General features: G+C 41.4%; 2 protein-coding genes across 3 annotated transcripts in view; one reads left to right on the top strand and one right to left on the bottom strand.

Annotated features, from left to right (window-relative positions):
* The window catches only part of LOC120445269, a 56,187-nt gene extending 43,216 nt beyond the window's left edge, over positions 1-12,971 (bottom strand). The window contains exons 1-3 of the mRNA XM_039625567.1: positions 12,604-12,971; positions 10,956-11,194; positions 7,934-8,167 (exon numbers count right to left, since the gene is read on the bottom strand). Coding sequence (XP_039481501.1) covers positions 7,934-8,167; positions 10,956-11,087 — 366 coding nt within the window. The 5' untranslated portion in view covers positions 11,088-11,194; positions 12,604-12,971. The remainder of the gene's footprint in view (positions 1-7,933; positions 8,168-10,955; positions 11,195-12,603) is intronic.
* LOC120445266 overlaps positions 1-22,914 on the top strand; it is a 53,763-nt gene that overhangs the window by 11,032 nt on the left and 19,817 nt on the right. The gene's annotated exons all lie outside the window — the stretch shown is intronic.

The raw sequence follows: 22,914 nt of genomic DNA, 5'->3' as shown, positions 1-22,914 counted from the left end.
TTCACAATATTCTTAGCCCTTTCAATATAATTTTAATCAATACATGCAACTATTTAGACCAACCTACACACAGCAGATGCGTAACAGCCAACCTATGGGGCACGTACCAAATTATTTCAAACCCAACCCATTCATGATCACAAAACCAATTATTCACAAAAGTCCTTTCCCAGCACAAATCGTCATACGGTACATACCCTCAACTACAACAAATATCATACAAAGGTTGCACGTACAAATGCCTTATAGACACAGGCTCTACAATTTAAAATACTGGATATAAATTCTAATTTAAAATACTAGATTTAAAGTTTTAACAGCAAATGGTCATTATACCCGTTACTCGTAGAGTAAAAGGGTATACTAGATTCGTTGAAAAGTATGTAACAGGCAGAAGGAAGCGTTTCCGACCATATAAAGTATGTATATTCTTGATCAGGATCAATAGCCGAGTCGACTTATTTGAAACAGTACCTACTTGCTCAAATGCACGAAATTGAAGTCGAAAACCAAGTAAAGAAAATGCTTAATCAGGGATTAATTAGGGAAAGTAATTTACCATATAATAGTTCAACCTGGGTTGTACCAAAAAAACGGATGCTTCTGGTAAAATTATGTATAAAGTTGTTATTAATTATAGAAAACTCAATGACCAATGACAATTAACACAATTCAATGTAATGTAATGAAATTTGAAAAAGCAAAACAAATTTTACTTGAAACAGTAGAAACAAAGAAACATTTCCAATTTTGAAAGCGATGTAGACTTTAAAATTATTTAAAGAGCACATAGAGAAATTATTAGAGCCACATACATCTATTTAATTGACAGTCTCTTCGTATTAAAAAATGTTTGTTTATTCGCCGAACTCAAAGTTTTTGGCGGTTTGTGGGCGTGAGAGTGGGCGTGGCAAAAAGTTTTTTGGCAAATCGATAGAAATTTACAAGACTAATACAAAAATGAAAAATTTATCATGTAGACTCCAGAGACATAGACGCAGCGCAAGTTTGTTAACTTATGTTGCCACACCCACTCGCCCAAAAACTGCCCAAAAATGCAAGCCCACACTTCTGAACAATACGTTGATATTTTTATGTTAGTCTTGTAAATTTCTATAGATTTGCCAAAAAGTGTTTTGCACAACCAAAAATCAGTCAATACTGCCACGCCCACACTTTTGGAAATGTTGTTGATATTTTTTCACATATTTGTTAGTTTTGTACATTTTTCTCAATTTGCCAAAAATCTTTTTGCCACGCCCACAAACCGCCAACAACAGTCAGTGTGGAAATTTCTCCTTTGCACTTTCACCAGCTGATTAACGGGTATCAGATATTCGGGGAACTCGACTATAGCGTTCTCTCTTGTTTTTTTTTTAAATTCCTTCTTATTCTCTCGGGAACTTAGGGCTTCTGCGAGAGCCTTCCATCTAACTCTGTTTTGTGCTGTCTGTTTAGCATTTTCCCATGTGATGTTTATTTGGGCAAGTTCTTGTTGAGCGGTTATTCTCCATGTTGCTCATGGCCTTCCTACCCTCCTGCTTCCTTGGGGGTTCCAGTCCAGTGCCATCCTTACTATGCTACTAGGGTTTTTCCTGAGAGCGTGCCTTATACACATCCGTTTCTTCTTCCTTTTTGGGTGTGTATCGCGGGCGCGCTCGTAACGCGCCACAGCTCTGTGTTGGCTATTCTGTTTGGCCAGAATCCCACATATGATTCTCAGGCAGTTGTTGCTGAAAACCCGCCGAGTCTATGAGAGATAAGACAGATGTCGTCTGCATAGTCCAGGTGTCTGGTGAGCTTCCTTATTGCATTCACAATCTCTCTTACATGCGGGCTGTAGAGGGTATCCTGATATTCCCACTTGGTGTACGAGTCAACAACGTTAGAACGAAGTCAGCAGAGGAGCTACAGCCGTTGTAGTCAACAAGGAGCATGATCGCTACGTCAAGACGTTCGGGACGAGAAGGTCTCCGAATTGAGACGCAGGTACCTGAGGTCCAGTACGACACAGCACGAGTAGCCCAGAAGCGCCCAACAGGCGAAGCCAAGCCAAGGAGGGCACAGGATAAGCGGCAGGGATTGTGGTGTAGACCCGGAGAACTCTGTAGGAGACCGCGAACTTGAACCAGGCGATCGCCTAGGTGTGTCCGTGCGATCCAAACAGGCGTGATACAGGCGCCACCAGTCCGAACCAGACGAGGGGTTGACGTGTTGCTGTTTCACAGGCGTTTTGCCTTGGGGATCACAGCCGTTAGCTGCCGTGAGTCTGCGTAAGACAACAACTCTCAGCCCAAGCGACGAGCGCCCAACAACGAAGGTCCGCCACATTCAGGACGACAGGAGCGGAGAGACAGCGGAACGAGGCCGGTGGACAATCCATCCAGCACAAAGACCGGATAATCAGATTTTCTTTGTAAGTCCAAGCACAAATAATGATCCAAGAACGAAACTGCGAGTGTTATTACTGGTAACCGGGTGATCACGTTATTCTATAAATTTGGTTGAACGAACGCACAAACTCTACTGAGCTAGCCGCACGTATTCCGTAGCGAGCAGACAAACAAAATCAGTTCGTTACATCTGGCGCCCAAATAACGTAAATTTCCTGGCAGTAGACACAAATTAAGCAGTATGGGTAGAAGTTTGATCTACCGTCTTAAAAATTCGCACGGATGTTGCGCATATCGCTGTCAGGAAGGACAGAAGACATGCGAAAGGCCCTAGCGGAGTACTACGCAGAAACGGAAAACGACCCACAGCTCACAGCAGTCTGGACAGCATTGGAAGCGGCATATCCAGACAGACCAGGTCCAAGCGAAAAGGTGATAAACCCCGAGGGCGAAGACCTCATCGCAAGTCTGAGCATGGAGGAGATGCAGCGGGAAGGTCAGCGGAGGGAGACGAGCAGGGAAAGGAGGCCAAGTACAGAAAGACCCAGGCCCAGCCAGCCGGACTACGCAAAAGTGGCGAAGCAAGTTAGAGAATGGTCTTTTCGTTTTGACGGAGAAGGAAAGCCTCTCGAATTCCTGGAGCAGGTGGAGTGGTCTGCAAACACGTACGGTTTGGACCTAAACATGATTCCCCGAGCCATGCCGGAATTAATGCAGGGAAACGCTCTGAAATGGTACATAGCCAACAACAAGCACTGGAGGACTTGGGTCGAGTTCATAGACAGTTTCCAGACGTACTTCCTGCCCAGGGGATACTTCACGAAGCTCGCGGACAAGGTGAGGCAAAGGAAGCAAGGCATTAGGGAGGCATTCAAGGACTACATGATCGAGATGCAGACCCTGATAAGACCCCTTGGTTATGGGAAGAAGGAAACGCTGGAGCTCATCAAGGAGAACTGCACGCCAGACCTCCGAATAGCGTTGAGATCCTACCACGTGGACGACCTAGAGGCCCTCATGATCCTGGCAGATGAGTACGAGGAACTGCACAGGGATCGGGAAGCCTTTGCGGAAGAGCACAAGTACAGCCGCAACAAAGCCCCTGCCGCGACACAAGTCACGTGTGGAAGATGTGAGGACTCAGGAGAGCTAGGCACGTAGTCCCAGGAGCAGGGGGCACGATATACCCCGGGTCAGTCTGGGCGGCACAACACAACCTTATGGAGAGAGAGACACACTGGAACGACTCTTGCGGGCAACTCGGGTCAACACCCAACCCATGTGGCCAATCCACAAGAAGCTTGTCGCAGGTGCGGTGGACACGCCCATTGGGCAAGAGGATGCCGACAACAGAGGCTGCTGTTCTGCTGGATGTGCGGAAAAATAGGAGTCCGAAGTACGGAATGCTGCCAGAGAGCGGGAAATGGGCAGCGATCTCAGCCGCAGAGAGGGGTCGTAGGGTGCCGCCTCTCCAAACTAACTGGAAAATTAATCGAGGAGGAGCAGCAGTTGTCCGCAGCGGTAACGATCGGTGGGGACACGTACAATGCCACGATCGACACCGGGGCAACAGAAAGCTTCATAAGTGAAGAGCTGGCGGACAAGGTGGCTGCTCTTGGAGCGATTACAAGGATACGACGGCAGGTTAGGTTGGCAGATGGAAGGTGCGGCGAAATCAACGCAAATCTCGAAATAGGAGTGGAGTTCGGCAACAGGCGACTCGTCATGAGCCTGCTAATATTACCAGGGATGGTGGATGCGTTGGTGCTGGGGTGGAATTTCCTCATGCAAGTCGGGGCCGAGATCAAGTGCGCCGGGCATGAAATCCGAATACCGGCCAGAGGCAGATGCAACAGGTGGCTCGAGGAGAAGTTGTCGGTCGCAGTAGTCCAAAAGGACGGCGAAGAGGACGACATGAACGAATTCCTGGAAACAGAGCTCGCGGAGTTTCACGCCATGACCGGAACATCGAGTATAGCCGAGCACACGATAACCATGAAGGACGATAAACCGATTAAGCAGAGATACTACCCCAAGAATCCAAAGATTCAAGGGGAGATCAACGCGAAGGTGGACTGCTGGAGAGGGGGATGACAGAGCATTCAAGGAACCCGTACAGCTCACCCATAGTCATGGTAAAGAAAACGGGAAAAAGGAGACTATGCGTGGACTTCAGGCAGATTAACGCGAAATCCATAAAGGATGCCACGGATAAACTACATACTCGACCAACTAAGGGAGGCGCGCTTCATGAGCAGTGTAGACCTAAAGGATGGGTATTGGCAAATACCGCTGGAAGAGTCAAGCCGGGGCTTCATGGCCTTCACGGTTCCAGGGAAAGGGCTGTTCCAATGGAAAGTGATGCCTTTTGGGTTACACTTCGCGTCGGCCACATTTCAACGGGCCCTGGATCAGGTGATTGGACCGGAAATGTCGCCGCATGCATTTGCGTATCAAGACGACATAATCGTGATTGGCCGCACCCTAGAGGGCCGCGAGCCAAGACTACCTAACGCACTCTATGACAGAGAAACGCTAGGTACGGGAAGGCAACCAGAGTCACCGGAAGGAAACGCTGAGAAGATGAGAGAGGTCTTCGAGATTGTGCGGAGGAACCTAGAGAGGGTGTCCCAGGACCAAGCAAGGCATTACAGCCTGCGGAGAAGGCAGTGGAAGCCAAGGGTTGGTGAAGTGGTGTGGGCCAAGGAGCACCATTTGTCTAAAGCGGCTGAAGGGTTTGCGGCCAAACTAGCTCCGAGGTTCGATGTACCGTACCAAATTGTGGATTATGGATGGACCGCGAGCGACCAGAGTATTGCCGGAGTGTCAGCACCTGAGAACGGACTAGGCTCTGCAACCGCATCCAGTAACCGTTCTAGCGTCAGGCCAAGGCGAGAGTCAACGGAAACGGACCACGAGCGAACCAGAATCCTGCCTCAACAACCACCGGACCAAGGAACCCACATACTCCCGAGGAAAGGGGAGGGGCGGTACAGCAGTACCGCAAGGCATGCCAAATAATTCTGCAGGGAAAAAAATCGAGGATTACAAGGATGAAACGTTTTGTTTATATTCCAACTTACCGCCAAAATTTTGTTTATAGTCATTAAAGCTTAGGGAAGGGGGCGCCTCGATCACAAGGCGGTCGATCGGCACTCGATAGTGTCAATCGATGGGCAGAAACATTGGAAAAAGCAGCACAGGAAGGTTCACTCTATGGAAACACTTGGCAACGCCGCGCCAACAAAAGTTCGATCGACGGCTAGTAGTGTGACCAGATGGCGGGAAGACGAAAAACGCGGAATGCGGGAAGAAGAATGGTGGACGAAGTAGCGTCACGGAAATTCGAATGGGCGGCAAATTTAAAAAAAAAAGAAACGAGGAACGTACTGAAAGGAGATCGGCGCGGTGGAACGAGATTTCAGGAGTGTTTCGCGGTAACTGCAAGGCCGAATTCTAAATTTTCCCGAAGAAAGGGGGAGATGTGAGGAGTTGAAACTCCGCACAAATGCGGATGGTGATCGCATGAGGAGGGCTTGCCGTTGCCAGTTACGCAACAAGGCAAAGCGTAGTAACGGCAGTGCGAAGCCCGGAGAAAGACAGTTTGGAGACTCTGGGCTGGATAAAGAGAGTTTGGAGACTCTAGAGGAAGAGAGTTTGGAGACTCAGGAAATGGAGAGAGAGAGGGTGGAGACTCCGGACTTACTGAAAAGAGAGTTTGGAGAGTCAGCAGGCTCAAAGGCAAATAACGGGACAGATCGAACTTTGGACCGGGCCAACGGTAAAATCGTGGACTTTGAATCTGGAGACTGAAGACCAAAGGGATGAACCGTTAGAGGAGGCCTATATAAACAGGCCGAACGCTGGAAGCGGGACAGACAGTCGAGGAGAACAAGTGTACGAGTCAACAACGTTAGAACGAAGTCAGCAGAGGAGCTACAGCCGTTGTAGTCAACAAGGAGCATGATCGCTACGTCAAGACGTTCGGGACGAGAAGGTCTCCGAATTGAGACGCAGGTACCTGAGGTCCAGTACGACACAGCACGAGTAGCCCAGAAGCGCCCAACAGGCGAAGCCAAGCCAAGGAGGGCACAGGATAAGCGGCAGGGATTGTGGTGTAGACCCGGAGAACTCTGTAGGAGACCGCGAACTTGAACCAGGCGATCGCCTAGGTGTGTCCGTGCGATCCAAACAGGCGTGATACAGGCGCCACCAGTCCGAACCAGACGAGGGGTTGACGTGTTGCTGTTTCACAGGCGTTTTGCCTTGGGGATCACAGCCGTTAGCTGCCGTGAGTCTGCGTAAGACAACAACTCTCAGCCCAAGCGACGAGCGCCCAACAACGAAGGTCCGCCACATTCAGGACGACAGGAGCGGCGAGACAGCGGAACGAGGCCGGTGGACAATCCATCCAGCACAAAGACCGGATAATCAGATTTTCTTTGTAAGTCCAAGCACAAATAATGATCCAAGAACGAAACTGCGAGTGTTATTACTGGTAACCGGGTGATCACGTTATTCTATAAATTTGGTTGAACGAACGCACAAACTCTACTGAGCTAGACGCACGTATTCCGTAGCGAACAGACAAACAAAATCAGTTCGTTACAGTTGCCGTGAGGGCGGTGCCGTGGTGTCATCTTTGGCGTCTTCCGCCGGGACAAAGCATTGTATGATGTTTATATGTCTAGCTCTACATCAGAATCTGGCTGTCATGAGTCTATCAGAAATAGACTCCCAGGAGTGCAGTGTCTTTTTTATGCGCATGCCTAAACCTATGCATGGCCACGGTCGAGGATGTGTGGTGTTTTGCCATTAAAAGCAAACACTTTGATAGAACTGTTAAACCATCATACTACTGCTGCTCTGTCGACAAGAAGACATCGAAAAGGCACATCGAATCCACAGGTCAGCTGAAGAGCCAATAAGATGAAGAAAGACCCAAAACACTCATACACATAATAAACATTCTCATCAATAGAAAAATAAAAATCCCAGTTAACAACGAGTAAACAGAAAGTAAGCCGTTAGAGTTTTCCTTCTTCGGTTTTTCGGTTTTTCCCTTTTTGACTTTTCCTTTTCCATATAGCATACAATAAACTGTATTGCACGATCACAGTCCAAAAAGAATTAACCTTCTTCTTCTATGCCGATGACTTTAATATAATGAAACGTATAAAAAAAAACATAAGAAGACCAACAACGTAAAGATAAACCTACTTGTAACAAACGGTTTTTCCAAGCACTTGACAGGGTTTCAGACATTCATCAGCTTTATTCAAGCGATAACTTCGGCTCCTAATACGGACTCCGCCGATCATCGTTGTTGCTTCGGCGTCCAACACTTTATCGTCCTCAACAGCCTGGCCTTTCCCAGCTTGAACGAGATTTATGGACAACAGTTAGTTGTCAGCGTCAAAAACTCTCCTAGTGAAAAGTTGGTAATCCCACTGGAGGTTCTCATAAATCAGATCTAATTCCTCTTCCGGATTGTATCCCGCATCATTATGTATCATGTGCATCAGCAGTCGGATACTCACCAGATATTTTTTAACTGTTCCCCTTGTCGCTGATGTCATCCTCGACTCTCTGAAAATACATCGGCGGCAAAAAGAAATCGCTAGTAGTTGGCTGGTCCTAAACCAATGTTCCGCCGTGTACGTCAGCAATCCAGGAGTCGCTCGGTTGAAGACGGTTGTATGCGAAATCCCTTGAGATTTCGTTGCCTGTCGTGGAAGTAAATCGATTCGACTGCGGGTGTGAGAGAGACGACGCTGAAATAGTGACACAGCTGTAGGGAGAATAAGTTTGCTTCTTTTCTCTTTTATGCGTGATCTTCTGCCAACGTACAGTGGCGCCTTAGATACTTTTGGGTTACAAAAATTATAACTCTTGAACCAGTTGAGATATTTTCATAATTTTTTTTTTAATGAAAGGAAATTAGGTAAATAGTTCGTTTCGATTAAGTGGTTATTTAATATGGTGTGATAAATAACGGGTGTTTTTTTTAGAGGTATAGAACTTTAAGTTGGCATTACTGTTCAAGATGGCGACCGATTTAACAGCTGTCAAGTGATTTATTCTCAGTTTGGTTTGGCAATTCGTCATGCGTGCTTACAAAATCCAACTCGTGCAAGAATTGAAACCAAACGATCATCAAGCAAGGCGTAGATTCGTCGAATGGGCCCAAAACGAGATTGCTGTTGTTCCCGATTTTTCATAAGCCTCCAAGATCTTGTGATTTAACACCGCTAGACTACTTTTTGTGGGGCTATGTAAAGTCATTGGTCTATGCGGATAAGCCACAAACGCTAAACCATTTGGAAGACAACATTCGCCGTGTTATTGCCGATATACGGCCAAATATTGGAAAAAGTCATTGCAAATTGGACGTCCAGATTGGACTACATCCGAGCCAGCCGTGGCGGTCATATGCCAGAAATCATATTTAAAATGTAATGCCACAAGATTATCTTTCATGTCAATAAAATTCATGTCAATCGAATAATCCATCGTTGTTTTATTGCAATTTAAAGTTCTATACCTCTAAAAAAAACACCCTATAGTAGATTTTATACTCGAAAATTAATGTTTTTGGAGGCAGTTTTCTCAACTTTTATCCAATTTCGACAAATACTTTTCATTTGTTTTCCCTGAAAATGCAAATGTTTTAAAAGCAAAAAATAAATACATTTTAAAGAAAACATTTTTTATTTTATTTTTATTTTGTCTATTATTATACCCGTTACTCGTAGAGTATAAGGGTATACTAGACTCGTCTAAAAAGTATGTAAAAGGCAGAAGGAAGCGTTTCCGACCATATAAAGTATATATATTCTTGATCAGGATCAATAGCAGAGTCGATTTGAACATGTCCGTCTGTCCGTCCGTCAGTCTGTCTGTCCGTATGAACGTCGAGATCTCAGGAACAACAAAAGCTAGAAAGTTGAGATTAAGCATACAGACTCCAGGGACATAGACGCAGCGCAAGTTTGTCGAATCATGCTGCCACGCCCACTCTAACGCCCACAAACCGCCCAAAGATGCTACGCCCACACTTTTGAAAAATGTTTTGATATTTTTTCATTTTTGTATTAGACTTGTAAATTTCTATCGATTTGCCTAAAAAACTTTTTGCCACGCCCACTCTAACGCCCACAAACCGCCAAAAACTGGCAGTGTTGAAGACTCTCCTTCGCACTTTCACTGAGTAATGGGTATCAGATAGTCGGGGAACTCGACTATAGCGTTCTGTCTTGTTTTTTATTTTATTCACGTTTTCTTTGTTTATTTTTTTTTATGATTGTATTCTATTTATTTTATGTAATTAACTTATTTTATTTATTTTACTACCTTGCATGCTGAAGCTAGCTGTTTTGCTGTGCGATACAGCCTCACAACCAATTGCGGACAGTCAGTGCCCTGATATTGTCCACTTCCCCTAACACCCTGCATGCTGAAGCTAACTCCTTGGCTGTGCGATACAGCCTCGGGGCCAAATGCGGACAGTCTTGCACCCCGGTGTTCTCCTTTGATTAGTTTTACTGAGCCTAGCCTAACCATTCCTACGCTAAGCGGCCGCCCCGTAAGATACATTGCGCCGCCTAATACGTGTGAATGGCAGTATCACTCGATTTTCCTTTATTTATTTCTTTAATTATTTTCTCTTCTCAATGTATACTCCGGATAACCATCCCTACGCTAAGCGGCCGTTCTGTGTGCCTTACAGTGCGCCCCCTAATACATGTGAATGGTCCCCTCTAACTTCGTAATCAACCGAACTCGTCCTCATGCAGTCGCCCTGTGCGTTACAGCGCCCTGCCTAATTTCCTATTCTTCGGCACCATGGCTTTTTTTAATCCGTCCCTGAACTTGTCTGCAAGTTTCGACCGGCTCGAGATCAGACGAACGACCGACATCGAACCGCGTTGAATGTCGACGGTTCGATGTGCCGAAATGGTACATCCGAGTAAACGTGCGTCGGCCGCTGTCATACTGAGCGAACTCGGCGGTTGTCGTACAAGTTCGCTGCACATTCGGGTGGTTGCCTTCGAGCCACGACCGCTCGTTCGTCACTCAAACCACTTCTCATGCCTATCGTTTTCTTAAAATTCTGTTAATTAATTATTTAATTTTATCTTTGGTTTGCACCACCATTATATTTATACCCGTTACTCGTAGAGTGCCACGCCCACTATAACGCCTACAAACCGCCAAAAACTGCGTTTAAGACTCTCCTTCTCTCTTCCACTAGCTGAGTAACGGGTATCAGATAGTCGGGGAACTCGACTATAGCGTTCTCTCTTGTTTTGTTAATATGTTATTGCCCTTTTGTTTAAAATGATCTATTGAAACGTGTTCAAAGATATTTTCCCACGGTGCCATTTTGAGATGACTGATTTTATATATACCGGCCTGCATTTCAAGCCTTTGGAAAAATTGATCTAGATCAAGAACTCCATTTCTATATAAATCATCGACATCATATATTGCAGTAATCTTTTTTCCATGCTTAAAGAAACATATCATATTTTTTACTTGCAAGGTCACTACTTTACGTACCTCGTTGTTATTGATGACTTGGTATACGTTGGGCATTGAAGCTTTTTCTGTTGATTGCGTATGCAATTCAGATTTGTTTGTTTCTCCTGCGCAGGATTTTTGTCTACTTTGTAATCTCGTAGTGACTTTCATAATATTTCCGGTTATATTTTTTAATTCTTTGATGGTTATTCTTGATAACGCATCAGCAACATAGTTATCTTTACCTCTAAGATACTCTACTGTAAAATTATATTCCTCTAATTCAAGTCGCATACGAGTCAATTTTGAGCCAGGATTAGTCATTGAAAATAAAAAGGTGAGTGGTCTATGATCAGTTTTGACTGTAAAATGTTCACCATAAATATAGGGTCTGAAGTGGGTGATTGCCCAATGTATTGCTGCTAATTCCTGCTCAGTAGTACTTTTAGTAAATGATCTAGATGCGTATGCAACTGGAAGTTGGTGGCCATTGTGGTTTTGAGATAAAACTGCGCCACATGCCATTTTGCTAGCATCTGTTGTGATACAAAATTCTTTACTAAAATCTGGGTATTGTAAGAGAGTAGGTTCCATCAGTTTTGTTTTTAAGTATACAAATGATTTTTGACAGTCTTCTGTCCATTCAAAAGGAACATTCTTTTTACATAATCTAGTTATGTGCCGTGAATAGTCGGCGAAGTTTTTAATGAATCTTCTATAATAGTTACAAAATGCAATGAAACGCCTTGCGCTATCTGCATCATGGGGTACTGGGTAATTTTTGACGACATCTGGCAGTATTCCTCTATCTGTGCATTTATTTCCCAAAAAGGTAACTTCACGCATAAAGAATGAACATTTCTCTGGATGTAGTCTTAGATGGTACTTCCTGCATTTGTTAAAAACATCTGATAAGTTTTTAATCATATGCTTTTCGGAACAACCTATCACTATCAAATCATCCATATAGAAAAATGCTTGCGTTGGCTCAAGGCCAGAAAATGCAATTGTCATCATTCTTTTAAGGGGGGGTAGGGTTTTGAGGGTTCAAAAAAAGTGATCTTATTATATTGCATATTATGAAAGTATAGTAACTCAAGATTGTTGTCTGTAAATAGGAAGTCAATCGGAGCAAAACTCACAAAGATATAGCTTTGGAAGTAGGCGGGTCTCGAACGACTACCTGAGCTGTAACCGCTCAGCTGGAAGACAGCTGTTTCTCAATCTGTTTTGTTATTGTCCCTAAGCAGTTTACAGAAAGGTCTTAGACAAAGTCGTTGTAACGGTACCTGGTGTTGCTTCATTTTCGAAGCACACGCGGAGTGTAACAGTCGTGTTGTATTTTCTTACTCTATTTCGTTGTGATATTTTGTGTTCGCAAAATGGTGACTCGAAAACATATAGTGTTATCAATGCTGAACCTTATGGAGAAAATTTTCAAATCAATAAAAAAGAATGTGTTGGACACGTCCAAAAAAGGATGGGAACTCGTTTGCGTGATTTAGTCAAAAAAACTGTGACTGATAATGAAACCAAAACTGGGAAAAAAATGCAAAAAAAAACTCTCTCAGGTAAAGGGAAGCTGACTGCAAAAATGATTGATAAGCTCACCCAGTACTATGGTCGTGCAATTCGTTTCAATTCTAATTCTGTAGAAGAAATGAAAAAAGCCATTTGGGCTGCTTACTATCATTATGCCTCAACCGATGCAAAACCACAACACGAAAACTGCCCTAGCGGAGAAGACTCATGGTGTGAATGGCAGAAAGCTGCAGCTTCAAACAAGCTGAATAACTTCAAACACTCATATTCTGGTCTACCAACTGATGTTTTACAAGGAATCAAGCCAATTTATGAAGATTTAAGCAAAGATGCTCTCCTAGAGCGATGTATTGGCGGATTCACACAAAATAATAATGAGAGTTTGAACCAGCTTATTTGGAAGATTGCGCCGAAAGTTGAGAGTGGTTCAGCAATTATCGTCGAATTTGCATCTTCAGTGGCTGCTTGTGTTTTCAATGAAGGCTGTAAAGCTTATTTAACCTTCCTAGAAGAGATGCGAATCAGTACTGGTCCAAGTTGCCATGGATGGGCGCTTCTAACCGACGATATTCAAATGAACAGAGCAGATGAGCGAGCAGCTGAAACCGCTAAAAATGATAGAATTCGCCGCAGACTTGATCAAAAAGATGCTTTGGACATTCTTGACGAAAGTTCTATACCAAAGACATTATAATAACAAGATGCGTAACGGCCATACATTGGTTTTGCACTATGCAGCCACTTTTTTGGTGACGGCCGAAATTGCTCTCTTTTCGCTCGCCAAAAATTGAGAGCGTAAAAATCTAAAAATAGAATTGACTTGCTTGTGTGAGTAAAAACAATAAAGGAGATAGTGTGTATGTGTGCGTGCTTGTGCTAGAAGACGATTTTCGGGCCGAAATCAATTTTGATCTAAGAAACAAATTTGATTAATGTTTTGGTCAATTTCGATTCGTAACTATTATGGTTTGAAAGAATTTTTTTTAATATTCGTTTGATAAAAGCGCCGCTCGAATTAGCTACCGTTCACATATTTATATTTATATTGTTAATTAATAATATGTAATATATCTTATAATCGGTACCCAGGGAACACCACGGGGAGGCCATTACAATTGTAATGGGGTCTTATATTTATATGACCTTCGAGTCGACTTGAAATGTTTAAATGTTCAACATTAAAACATTTCCATGTTCCCCAACTAAGCTAGTTTTCTAACTATTGCTTTTTATTATATATCGCCTCTTTTTTTAATTATATAATTTAATTTTTAAAGTCGTCAATTATTTGAATGTTTATATTTTTTTCACTTATGAGATAAAATGCTGAGTTTAGCTTGACTTTTTTGTCTATTAGCAATAACAGTCCACTTGCAATGCTTAAAAAGCAAAACTTTTATAAGTTTTTTTAAAAGATCTATTTTATGCTCATAACATTCATTTTCTACATGAAACCATAATGAGAAATCACTACTCTCATTTGTGCACTTAATGCATTGGTCTACAATAATTTTTTGTATACACATTTGTTTTTATTATTTTTAAAAATATTTTCAAAAACTTTAATGTGTATTTTACAAATATTAAAAAATAGATCAGATGGTGCCTTTAGTTTTCCGAAGTACGATTCTGTCGAGTAGTTTTTCTCATGTATAAAAAGCTCTGACGGAGCTGTTAAATGCAAACGTATTAAGAGAAAAAGAAAACGTATTAAAAGGAAAAACAAAAAAATTGGCGCGCTTTTCTTCCCACCCATAATTGCGCGCTTTTTTAAAAACATCAAAACAAAATAAAAAAAAAATAATTTATCTGAATCTTATTTGCATTTTAAATATTGAAAATTTGTAATTTTTATACCAGTAATTTGACTAAATAACTATAATAAATAATAAAAACATATACAAAGTAAATTTTAAAAAATACTGTAATTTAAAACAAAGAATTTTCAAAAAAAAAGAAATTACATTTAAAAAATAAATATTTCATAAAAATAATTCATAAAGTAAAATATTATTTATAAAATAAATAAAAATTTGGAAGCTGTTCATTGCAAAATTGATTTCTTGATGCACGAAGTGCGCACATAAGCACCGAGGAATCATTGTCTTCTTATATTTTTCACACGTCGCACGCTGAATACTCTAATGAAAACTATTCTAATATAAAATCATATTTGAAAATTATTATGCATTATTATGTACATAGATTGTGCTATTATTATTTCTATGTTGAATTTAAATAATTTTTATGTTAAGGCAATGCAAAACTAGAGTTTTTAAGTGGTGGCAATTTATAAAAAATAATATAGATTTAAAGTCTAAGAACTTTTAAAATGAAGGGCATATTTTGTCATTTTTACAATGCATGTGCATACGTGTGCACCAATACAGTGGTCAGCTGTCGCTGTATGCGTACAAGAGAGCTGGTGCCTCTAGAGCTCTCCGCTCTCTGGCTTTTGAACAAAATTTCGAGAGAGCCTGGAGCCACTTGAAAAGCCACAACGAAAAAATCGTGTGCAAAAAAATCGTATGGCGTTACGCATCTTGTTATTATAATGTCTTTGTCTATACTCTATGGTCCCGGCATTGATGATTCTATGTGAGTAAAATAAAAAATAAATAGCTTACTAAGTTTTATCAGGGTCTCTTCGCTACGAAAAACTTTAAACGCGTTTTTCTCAAATCGATGTTTTTTGAGTGGGTGCACTCTGTATCTCAAAATCTATTCAACCGATCGTTCTCAAATTTTTTACAGTATTCCCTTACATATATTATGAGGTAACCCTGTCGAGATTTTTTCGTTTTTGATTTTAATTTTTTTATTATTAACAACAATAGTCATGAATTTTGGCCAAAAATCGGTATTTTCACTTTCACGTCTTGTAAAAAGGTCAAAAATTAAAAGAAAATGGAAAAACTCGACAGGGATACCTTCAGGACATAAAAATTGATGGCCATTCGGACAATTTTTAATATTTTTCAACCAATATTTCACAGAATATAGTTCAATTACTACTCTTTAATGTACAAAAATCAGAAATAAATTTACTTTCATATAAATTTTGTCTATAATTTCTAGTATATACTGGCTCATCATCTTTCAATCTCAATCTTTGTTTGTATAAATTATTATCCGAAATTGGTTCTGTTTGCTGACCAAATATATCTGTGTATCTACTACAAAGCTTTTTCAGCTGGGTTTTGAATTGTAGTGGGAAATTTTTCGACAATTGAGACATGACAGTTTGTTCTCTTGTCTTATTATTTGGTTGAATTACATCATAATTTGAAAATGGCTCGTATTTTAAGTTGTTTGCATCTACTAGTTTATCAGTATGATGCGTATTTAATATTCGGACATAAACATCGTTTGATGTTGAAATGGTATTCGCTACATAAATACCTGTTTCTAATTCTTGGTTAGGGATCAATATATTTGTATCTTCAATTGAAGTTATATTGATTTTTCGGACAACTTGTGATCTCGCTGTGATCTCTATTATTACCGGTGTTGATTGTTTTGGAACATAAATCGGAAATTTTAAATTATTGGGTCTAATTATAAACCAATCTTCTTTTGGTTTGAAGTCTAATTGGCAGTTAAATTTTTTTATAAAATCAATGCCAATTATTCCATCACATGGTATGGGCAATTGTTGATTAACAATATGAAAATTGTGAGGGATTATGTATTTATCTGTTTGTAGCTCTATTGAGGTTAAGCCCTTAGATTGAATAATCTCTTGGCTTATGCCTTGAATATACCATCATCTTGTATATTATTGAAGTAGTCGGCTTCTTTTATTTTAGTATGGAAATATCTGCACCTGTGTCAACTAAGAAAATTAATCTTTTTCCTGTTGCCACATGGTCAAATGCAATGAATATATTTATACTTAGATTGATTGAATGTAAATGAGCTTTATTTATTGCTGTGTATCTGAGGGTTGTTGCGAGTTTCCCGAATTATTTTGGGTTACTCTCACACTACCGTTATCATTGTTATTGTAATTGTATCGGCTTCCTCTAATTGAGTTACCACGTCCTCTATAATTATTACCATTATTTTGGTTGCCGTTATTGCCGTAGTTGCCGCGACCATTACCTCTATAACCTTGGCCTCTGCTGGAGTAACCTCTCTTCGAATACATTACATGATTCACATTTCACATTGCCTATGGCAGCATCCATAGTTGTGCATGTACCTGATTCTAGCACAGTTTTCACACTTTCGTGTTCGGTCTTTTTAATCATACCATCTATGGCGTCTCTAGTACTCAATCTATTGGCATGCTCACTTGGTATACCTTCATCGATATACGAGGCTTCTAAGAGCTTACGTAAATTATCAATTTCTGTTGTAAACTGTGTAGCTGTTTTGCCTTTTTGTTGTACTGTGAATAGTTTTGCTTTGATGTTTTGGGATGTTTCCCCAAGAATTGAAGTTTGCAATTTTTTTATTATTGCTTCAATTGTAGTTTCGCTCAGTACCAGGTTCAGAGTAGTGCCTATCAATTTTGATTTTATAACTTGGACTGCAATGTCCTCAAATTATCCTTTTGCAAGGTCTACTAATTTGATGGCCATAATGAACCGCTGAAGATGAATCTTTTGTCCATCAAACTCTGGTACTGCGCTCGACACTTTCCTTATGTAGGCCCTGATGGCGGCTGAACAGTCCGTCATTTTGCTTAATTCTATGTCCTGATCTTCTATAATCTCTCAATATTCCGGCAATTGCAATATTGCTGGTATTGTCAGATCGTTCAAGTCTTCTTCTTTGATTTCTAGTTCAGAGTCAGAATCGTTCATCGAATCTGTTGTTTCCTCATTTAGTGTCAAAGGGGAATTTAGAGTAGTTGGTATCGATATGTTTAAATCATACCTTTATTTTATATTTATAAGGTTATTCCTTAGTCTAATCAAAAATTTGGACAGTGTTGCCCACTGCTTTTTGTCTAGTTTCCCTCTTTGGTTATGTATGTATATGGGATCTTGCCTGATTAAAGGATTCTACCAGAATGGTTGTATGCTTATTGGCAGATTGTTTTTGAATTGTCCTATTCTGGGACAAACATTTATATGACCTGTTAAATTTTTCTTTTATTTCATTTAAGATGGCTCTTAAGTTTTGCCAATACATAAATTTGAAACATTTTTAAGTATTTACAAGAGAGAACGCTATAGTCGAGTTCCCCGACTATCTGACACCCGTTACTCAGCTATTGGAAGTGCGAAATCGATAGAAATTAAAAATACCAATACAAAAATGAAAAAATATTAAAACATTTTTCAAAAGTGTGGGCGTGGCAGTATTGGGCGGTTTGTGGGCGTTAGAGTGGGCGTGGCAACATGAATCGAATCTCAACTTTCTAGCTTTTGTAGTTCCTGAGATCTCAGTGTTCATACGGACGGAAAGACAGACGGACGGACAGACGGACATGGCCAGATCGACTCGGCTATTGATCCTGATCAAGAATATATATACTTTATATGGTCGGAAACGCTTCCTTCTGCCTGTTACATTCTTTTCAACGAATCTAGTATACCCTTTTACTCTACGAGTAACGGGTATAAAAAGAACTTTGATTTCTTTATTATTTTTCGTTCATTAATGACATCATTATTTAAGAATTAAATTGTTTCTAGGCCATCGGCCCTGCTATTATATCGTTTCTTTAAGCATTTATTTATACATTTATAGCATTTATTTAGCTTATACACTTTAATAAGTGCTTGTATTATCATTAGTATATGTAGTGGCGACTGAAGAGCCGCTAAATAAATTTTAGATAAACCATAAAAGATATAAACATTTTCTGCCTAGAAGTATGCACTAAATTATGTGACACTCTGAGCCTGGCTTTACGCGACGGGAATAACGTCGATGCATTTCAGTAAAAGCTTTACGTAGTTTAAGCTGAGCTTTAATGCACATGCATTTTTAATTAGCTAGCTGCATTTCTGCCAGAACAGAGTTTTGATTTGCATACAGATGCATAACCTTTTGTTGCCCAGGTCACGGAAAGAGCGTCCACGGAGGCAACCAGGTGGCGGACTGACAGCCGGTGCCATAGGGCGGTATGGAAAACCCTTATATTTCATCGGGGCTCAACCAGCGGATCTAGCCCAGCAAGCCGAGTTTGCGTCCTGTCCCGAGGAGCACCCTGGGAGGGGCAGGATGGACTACTAGGAGAGCAGCAGCAGAAGCAGTAGGAGAATGATCGGCAAATAACCTCAAGTGCAGTTTAATTGGCCAACAGCGCGCATGCGCAATAGCCTACAGTGGCCAGCTTTGGCGTTTTATGGAACTATTAATGGAAATTGGCAGGGCCAAAAGTGACCCAATAATTTTGACCCCAGTACCCATGTGGGATGAACCTAAAGAGATTCAGAAAGTGAACCTAACTCCAAGGGGTAGTGTAGATCCGAGCATCCGATGTCCGACTATAAATTTTCTTGTGCATTAAATCAAAACCATTAAATGGGCTTTAACCCAGTTCTGCCGAATTGAAATTTCTTGCCATTTTCGCCATAAAAAAGGCAGCAAATCGGATGCAACCAATTACAGAGGAATCTCCCAATTGTCTGCTATCCCTAAGCTTTTTGAAAACGTTATCACTCCTCATTTGCAGCACCTTTGTAGGTCAATTATATCACCATGTCAGCATGGGTTCATGAAACGCAGATCAACAACTACTAACCTTCTGGAGCTAACCTCCTTCGTAGTACAGGGCTTCAAAAATAATCTTCAAACTGATGTCATTTATACGGATTTTTGTAAAGCATTCGACTCTGTTAATCATTCACATTTAATAAAAAAACTTGATTTATTAGGTTTCCCTGTTGATCTCCTAAATTGGATTCTAAGTTATCTGAATGGCAGGACGCAACGGGTCCTTTTTAAAAATTCTCTTTCTTGTATTCTCCGAGTCACATCCAGCGTCCCACAAGGGAGCCACCTAGGTCCGCTCCTTTTTACCTTATTTATTAACGACCTTCCCTTAATAATAAATCATTCGCGTGTACTAATGTACGCTGATGATGTAAAATTATGCTTGCAATATAAGAACATTTCTCGCCATTTGGACTTACAATCCGATCTAGATTGCTTTCAAACCTGGTGCCGTGATAACGTATTAAACTTAAATGGCTCTAAGTGTAAAGTTATGACCTTTTATCGTGCCAACTCAATGCACGCAACTTACACTTTAAGTGGGTGCTCTTTGGACAGAATAACACATGTTGATGATCTTGGTGTTCTTCTGGACCCTAAACTTAAATTTTCAGACCATATTTCGTCTATTGTCAATAAGGCCAGAGGTGTGCTTGGTTTTATAAAACGGTGGTCAAAGGAATTTGATGATCCTTACATGACCAAAACCTTATTTATTTCTCTAGTCCGTCCGATCCTCGAGTATGGATCACCTGTTTGGAGTCCACAATATGAAGTTTACTCGGACCGCATCGAATCGGTTCAAAAGAACTTCTTACTTTTTGCCTTACGGCGCCTTAATTGGGATGCAAACCTTAGATTACCTCCTTATTCAAGTAACTTACTTACCCTCCTTAGCTAACGGTAGAACGATGCTTGGAACAGTCTTTATTTTTAACCTTATTCGTGGTGAAGTGGATAGTCCCGACTTGGTTAGTCGGCTAAACTTCACTGTTCCGAGCAGATTTACTAGAAATTACGTACCTCTAATTTTAAATCATTGTAGATCTAATTATGAGTTGCATGATCCCTACAGAGTATTATGTTCTGACTATAATAGATTGTATCCTATTATCTTTAATTCTGACTCTCTGCCGTTTTTAAAGAGATCAATACTAACATACTTAACGAATTCTTAGATCTTACTACTATATACATATATTTCCTCGTCCTTTACTGTCTTCTATATTGTGTCTATCTTCCCGCTATTCGAGCCGTACGATACACGGCAGCGCCCCTCGGTCGGTTGGGCGGGAGGTGTAGCCGCGGGACTCGCGTCAAAAAAAAAAAAAAAAAAGTATGGGCGTGGTAGTTTTGGGCGGTTTGTGGTCGTGAGAGTGAGCGTGGCAACATGAATTTACAAACTTGCGCTGCGCTCTTGAGTCTGTATGCTTAATCTCAACCGTCTAGCTTTTGTAGTTCCTGAGATCTCGACGTTCATACGGACGGACAGACAGACATGGCCAGATCGACTCGGCTATTGGTCTTGACCAAGAATATATGTAAGTTATGAACCCTCTTCAATCTTCAAGTGCCTTCCCCCCTCCCCTATCGATCGTCATTCTCACACGCGCTCTCCCCATTGAGCCACTCGACGGTCATTCACTTTAATTGCACTCATTTAATTGCACTCCCAAAACGCTGACTTCGCCCCCCGCCTTGCCCATTAACCAGACGATATATTCGAAGGCTGCGTCGGCTACAATGTCCAGCGTCGGCAGACGACACTTTGTTGCTACGGGCGGCAGAACCGCCGGACGTTGGATAAGCGACCGCCGACTTACCCAACTGCTATGCAGAGTTTCCTCTCGGCCTGCGCTGGCTACAAAATAGCTTGGCTTGCATTTCGGCCGCTACTCAACGGCTACGCGGGGTTGCCCCTCGCCCTGCGAGGGAGCCGGAGCCCTGATGGGTACCAGCGCCAACTCTAATGAGCAGTCTTTGACGAACGCCCGTTGCCAGTGGAATAACTCCGCTAACTCAATTCAAATCTGAATCATTCAACTTTTAATCTGTAACTAAGTTCTTTAATGAATTAAAATTATAACGTTTGATAACTGCCGCACTCTTCTCAATACTGGGGGAACCGAACCGAGGGTTTATCGTCGACAAACATTGAAATGCTGGTGAGCTATGCGGCTACGAGAGTCGCCGATACACTGCGAGAAACAAGCTCGCTTAACTGGCGCCCGAACAGTCAGAATTCTGGTTATTAAACAAATATAATAAAATTATAAAAATGAAAAATAAGAAAAAAAGGAAAAAGTGAACCACAAAAAGTGGTAAAACAAAAAATAATAGTAACAACAAGTGACAAAAATGGCAGTGATGTGATAGGGAAACTATAAAAAAAAAAGAAAAAACGACCACCCGCCGCGGTGAGAATGCCGCTACAACCTGTAGCGAGAACAACATTCTGCACGTGCGCAGAAAGTCGCGTATAACGAAAGAGAAAGATCACCCGCCGCAGCGTTAGTGCCGCCTCCGTTCAGGAGCGGGTACATTTTACGCGGTCGCAAAGTATCTACTCTGAAAAATAAAAAAAAGGGCCCTATGAAGCAACCCACTGCGGCGATTCGTCTACAGCCCCTGTAGCCCATTCGCGAGTGCAAGGCTCATAGTGGAAATGAATATTTAAATAAAACGATCAAAAAAATTTGGAAATGTGAGATTAAGGCGTGTGGCAATTTGCTGATCTGATTGTGTGGCAACCGTACCCCAGTAAGCTAATGCCAAAAAGCAAAAATACTGACCACAGTGCTAGGTTCAACCAACACAAAACTCGACCGTCACTGTCGTCAAAGATCAAATTAAAAGTAAAAAGATAACGAACGAGAAAATCCTCAAAAAAACATTGTCTTGCCTCAAACTATAAGAGATTCTTTTTCTTCCCACTAGATACCACTAAGAATACGCAATATACAAACGCAAACACACAACAAACACACAAGGAGCAACACAAATTGTCAAGGGTGAGTGAAGCCACATTTACTTTCTGTGCCCTTTTTATAAAAAAAATAAAAATATATTTTTGAAAAATTGAAAACCTTAGAAGATCTCTATTGTCTATTTGTTTTTCTGTCCTATTCTGTCCGATTTAATATACTCTCGTTGCTTCTATTTTATTTGTGTTAATAAAAAATAGAGGAAACTAAGGAGACGCGTTAATGCACTCCTTGCCCAAATGACCGGGCTTAAGGATGATATCAAAAAAGTGAACAATAGGATTAGCGCTCTGGAATCGGAAAATAAAGCTCGTAATCCAATAGTTATCCCCCCCTGTGCCCTTGAAGCGTGCGCGCAACGAATTTGAGCTAAGGGAAGCTTTCACGCTTCCCGATTGTGTAAATGAATTACAAACGTTTGAGGGTCAGCCTGAGAGATACGTCTCCTGGGTCAACCGGGCTCAGGCGATCCTAAATGACTATGAGGTCATCAGAGGGAAACCATTGTTTCGTGACATAGTTTGCCACATCAGTCAAAAAATAAGAGGCGAAGCCGAAGAAGCTCTCGACCCTTATGGGGTTTTGGACGACGACTGGTCGGAAATAAAAAGAGTATTGGCGGTACATTACGCAGATAAGCGTGATGTGCGAACGCTAGAATACCAGCTTGGCCAGTTGAGCCAGGTAAACAAAACCTTAGACGAATACTATTTTGGTGAATATGCACCTCTCTCTTATCCTCAACGGATTGAAAGCCATGGGACACCCGATGGAAGTGGTCAGGGCCCTGTCCGAGC

Source organism: Drosophila santomea, chromosome 2R (genome assembly GCF_016746245.2).
Source record: "Drosophila santomea strain STO CAGO 1482 chromosome 2R, Prin_Dsan_1.1, whole genome shotgun sequence".
NCBI lineage: Eukaryota > Metazoa > Arthropoda > Insecta > Diptera > Drosophilidae > Drosophila > Drosophila santomea.
Note: the sequence above shows the minus strand (reverse complement) of the source record. Positions and strands in the feature narration are given on the sequence as shown.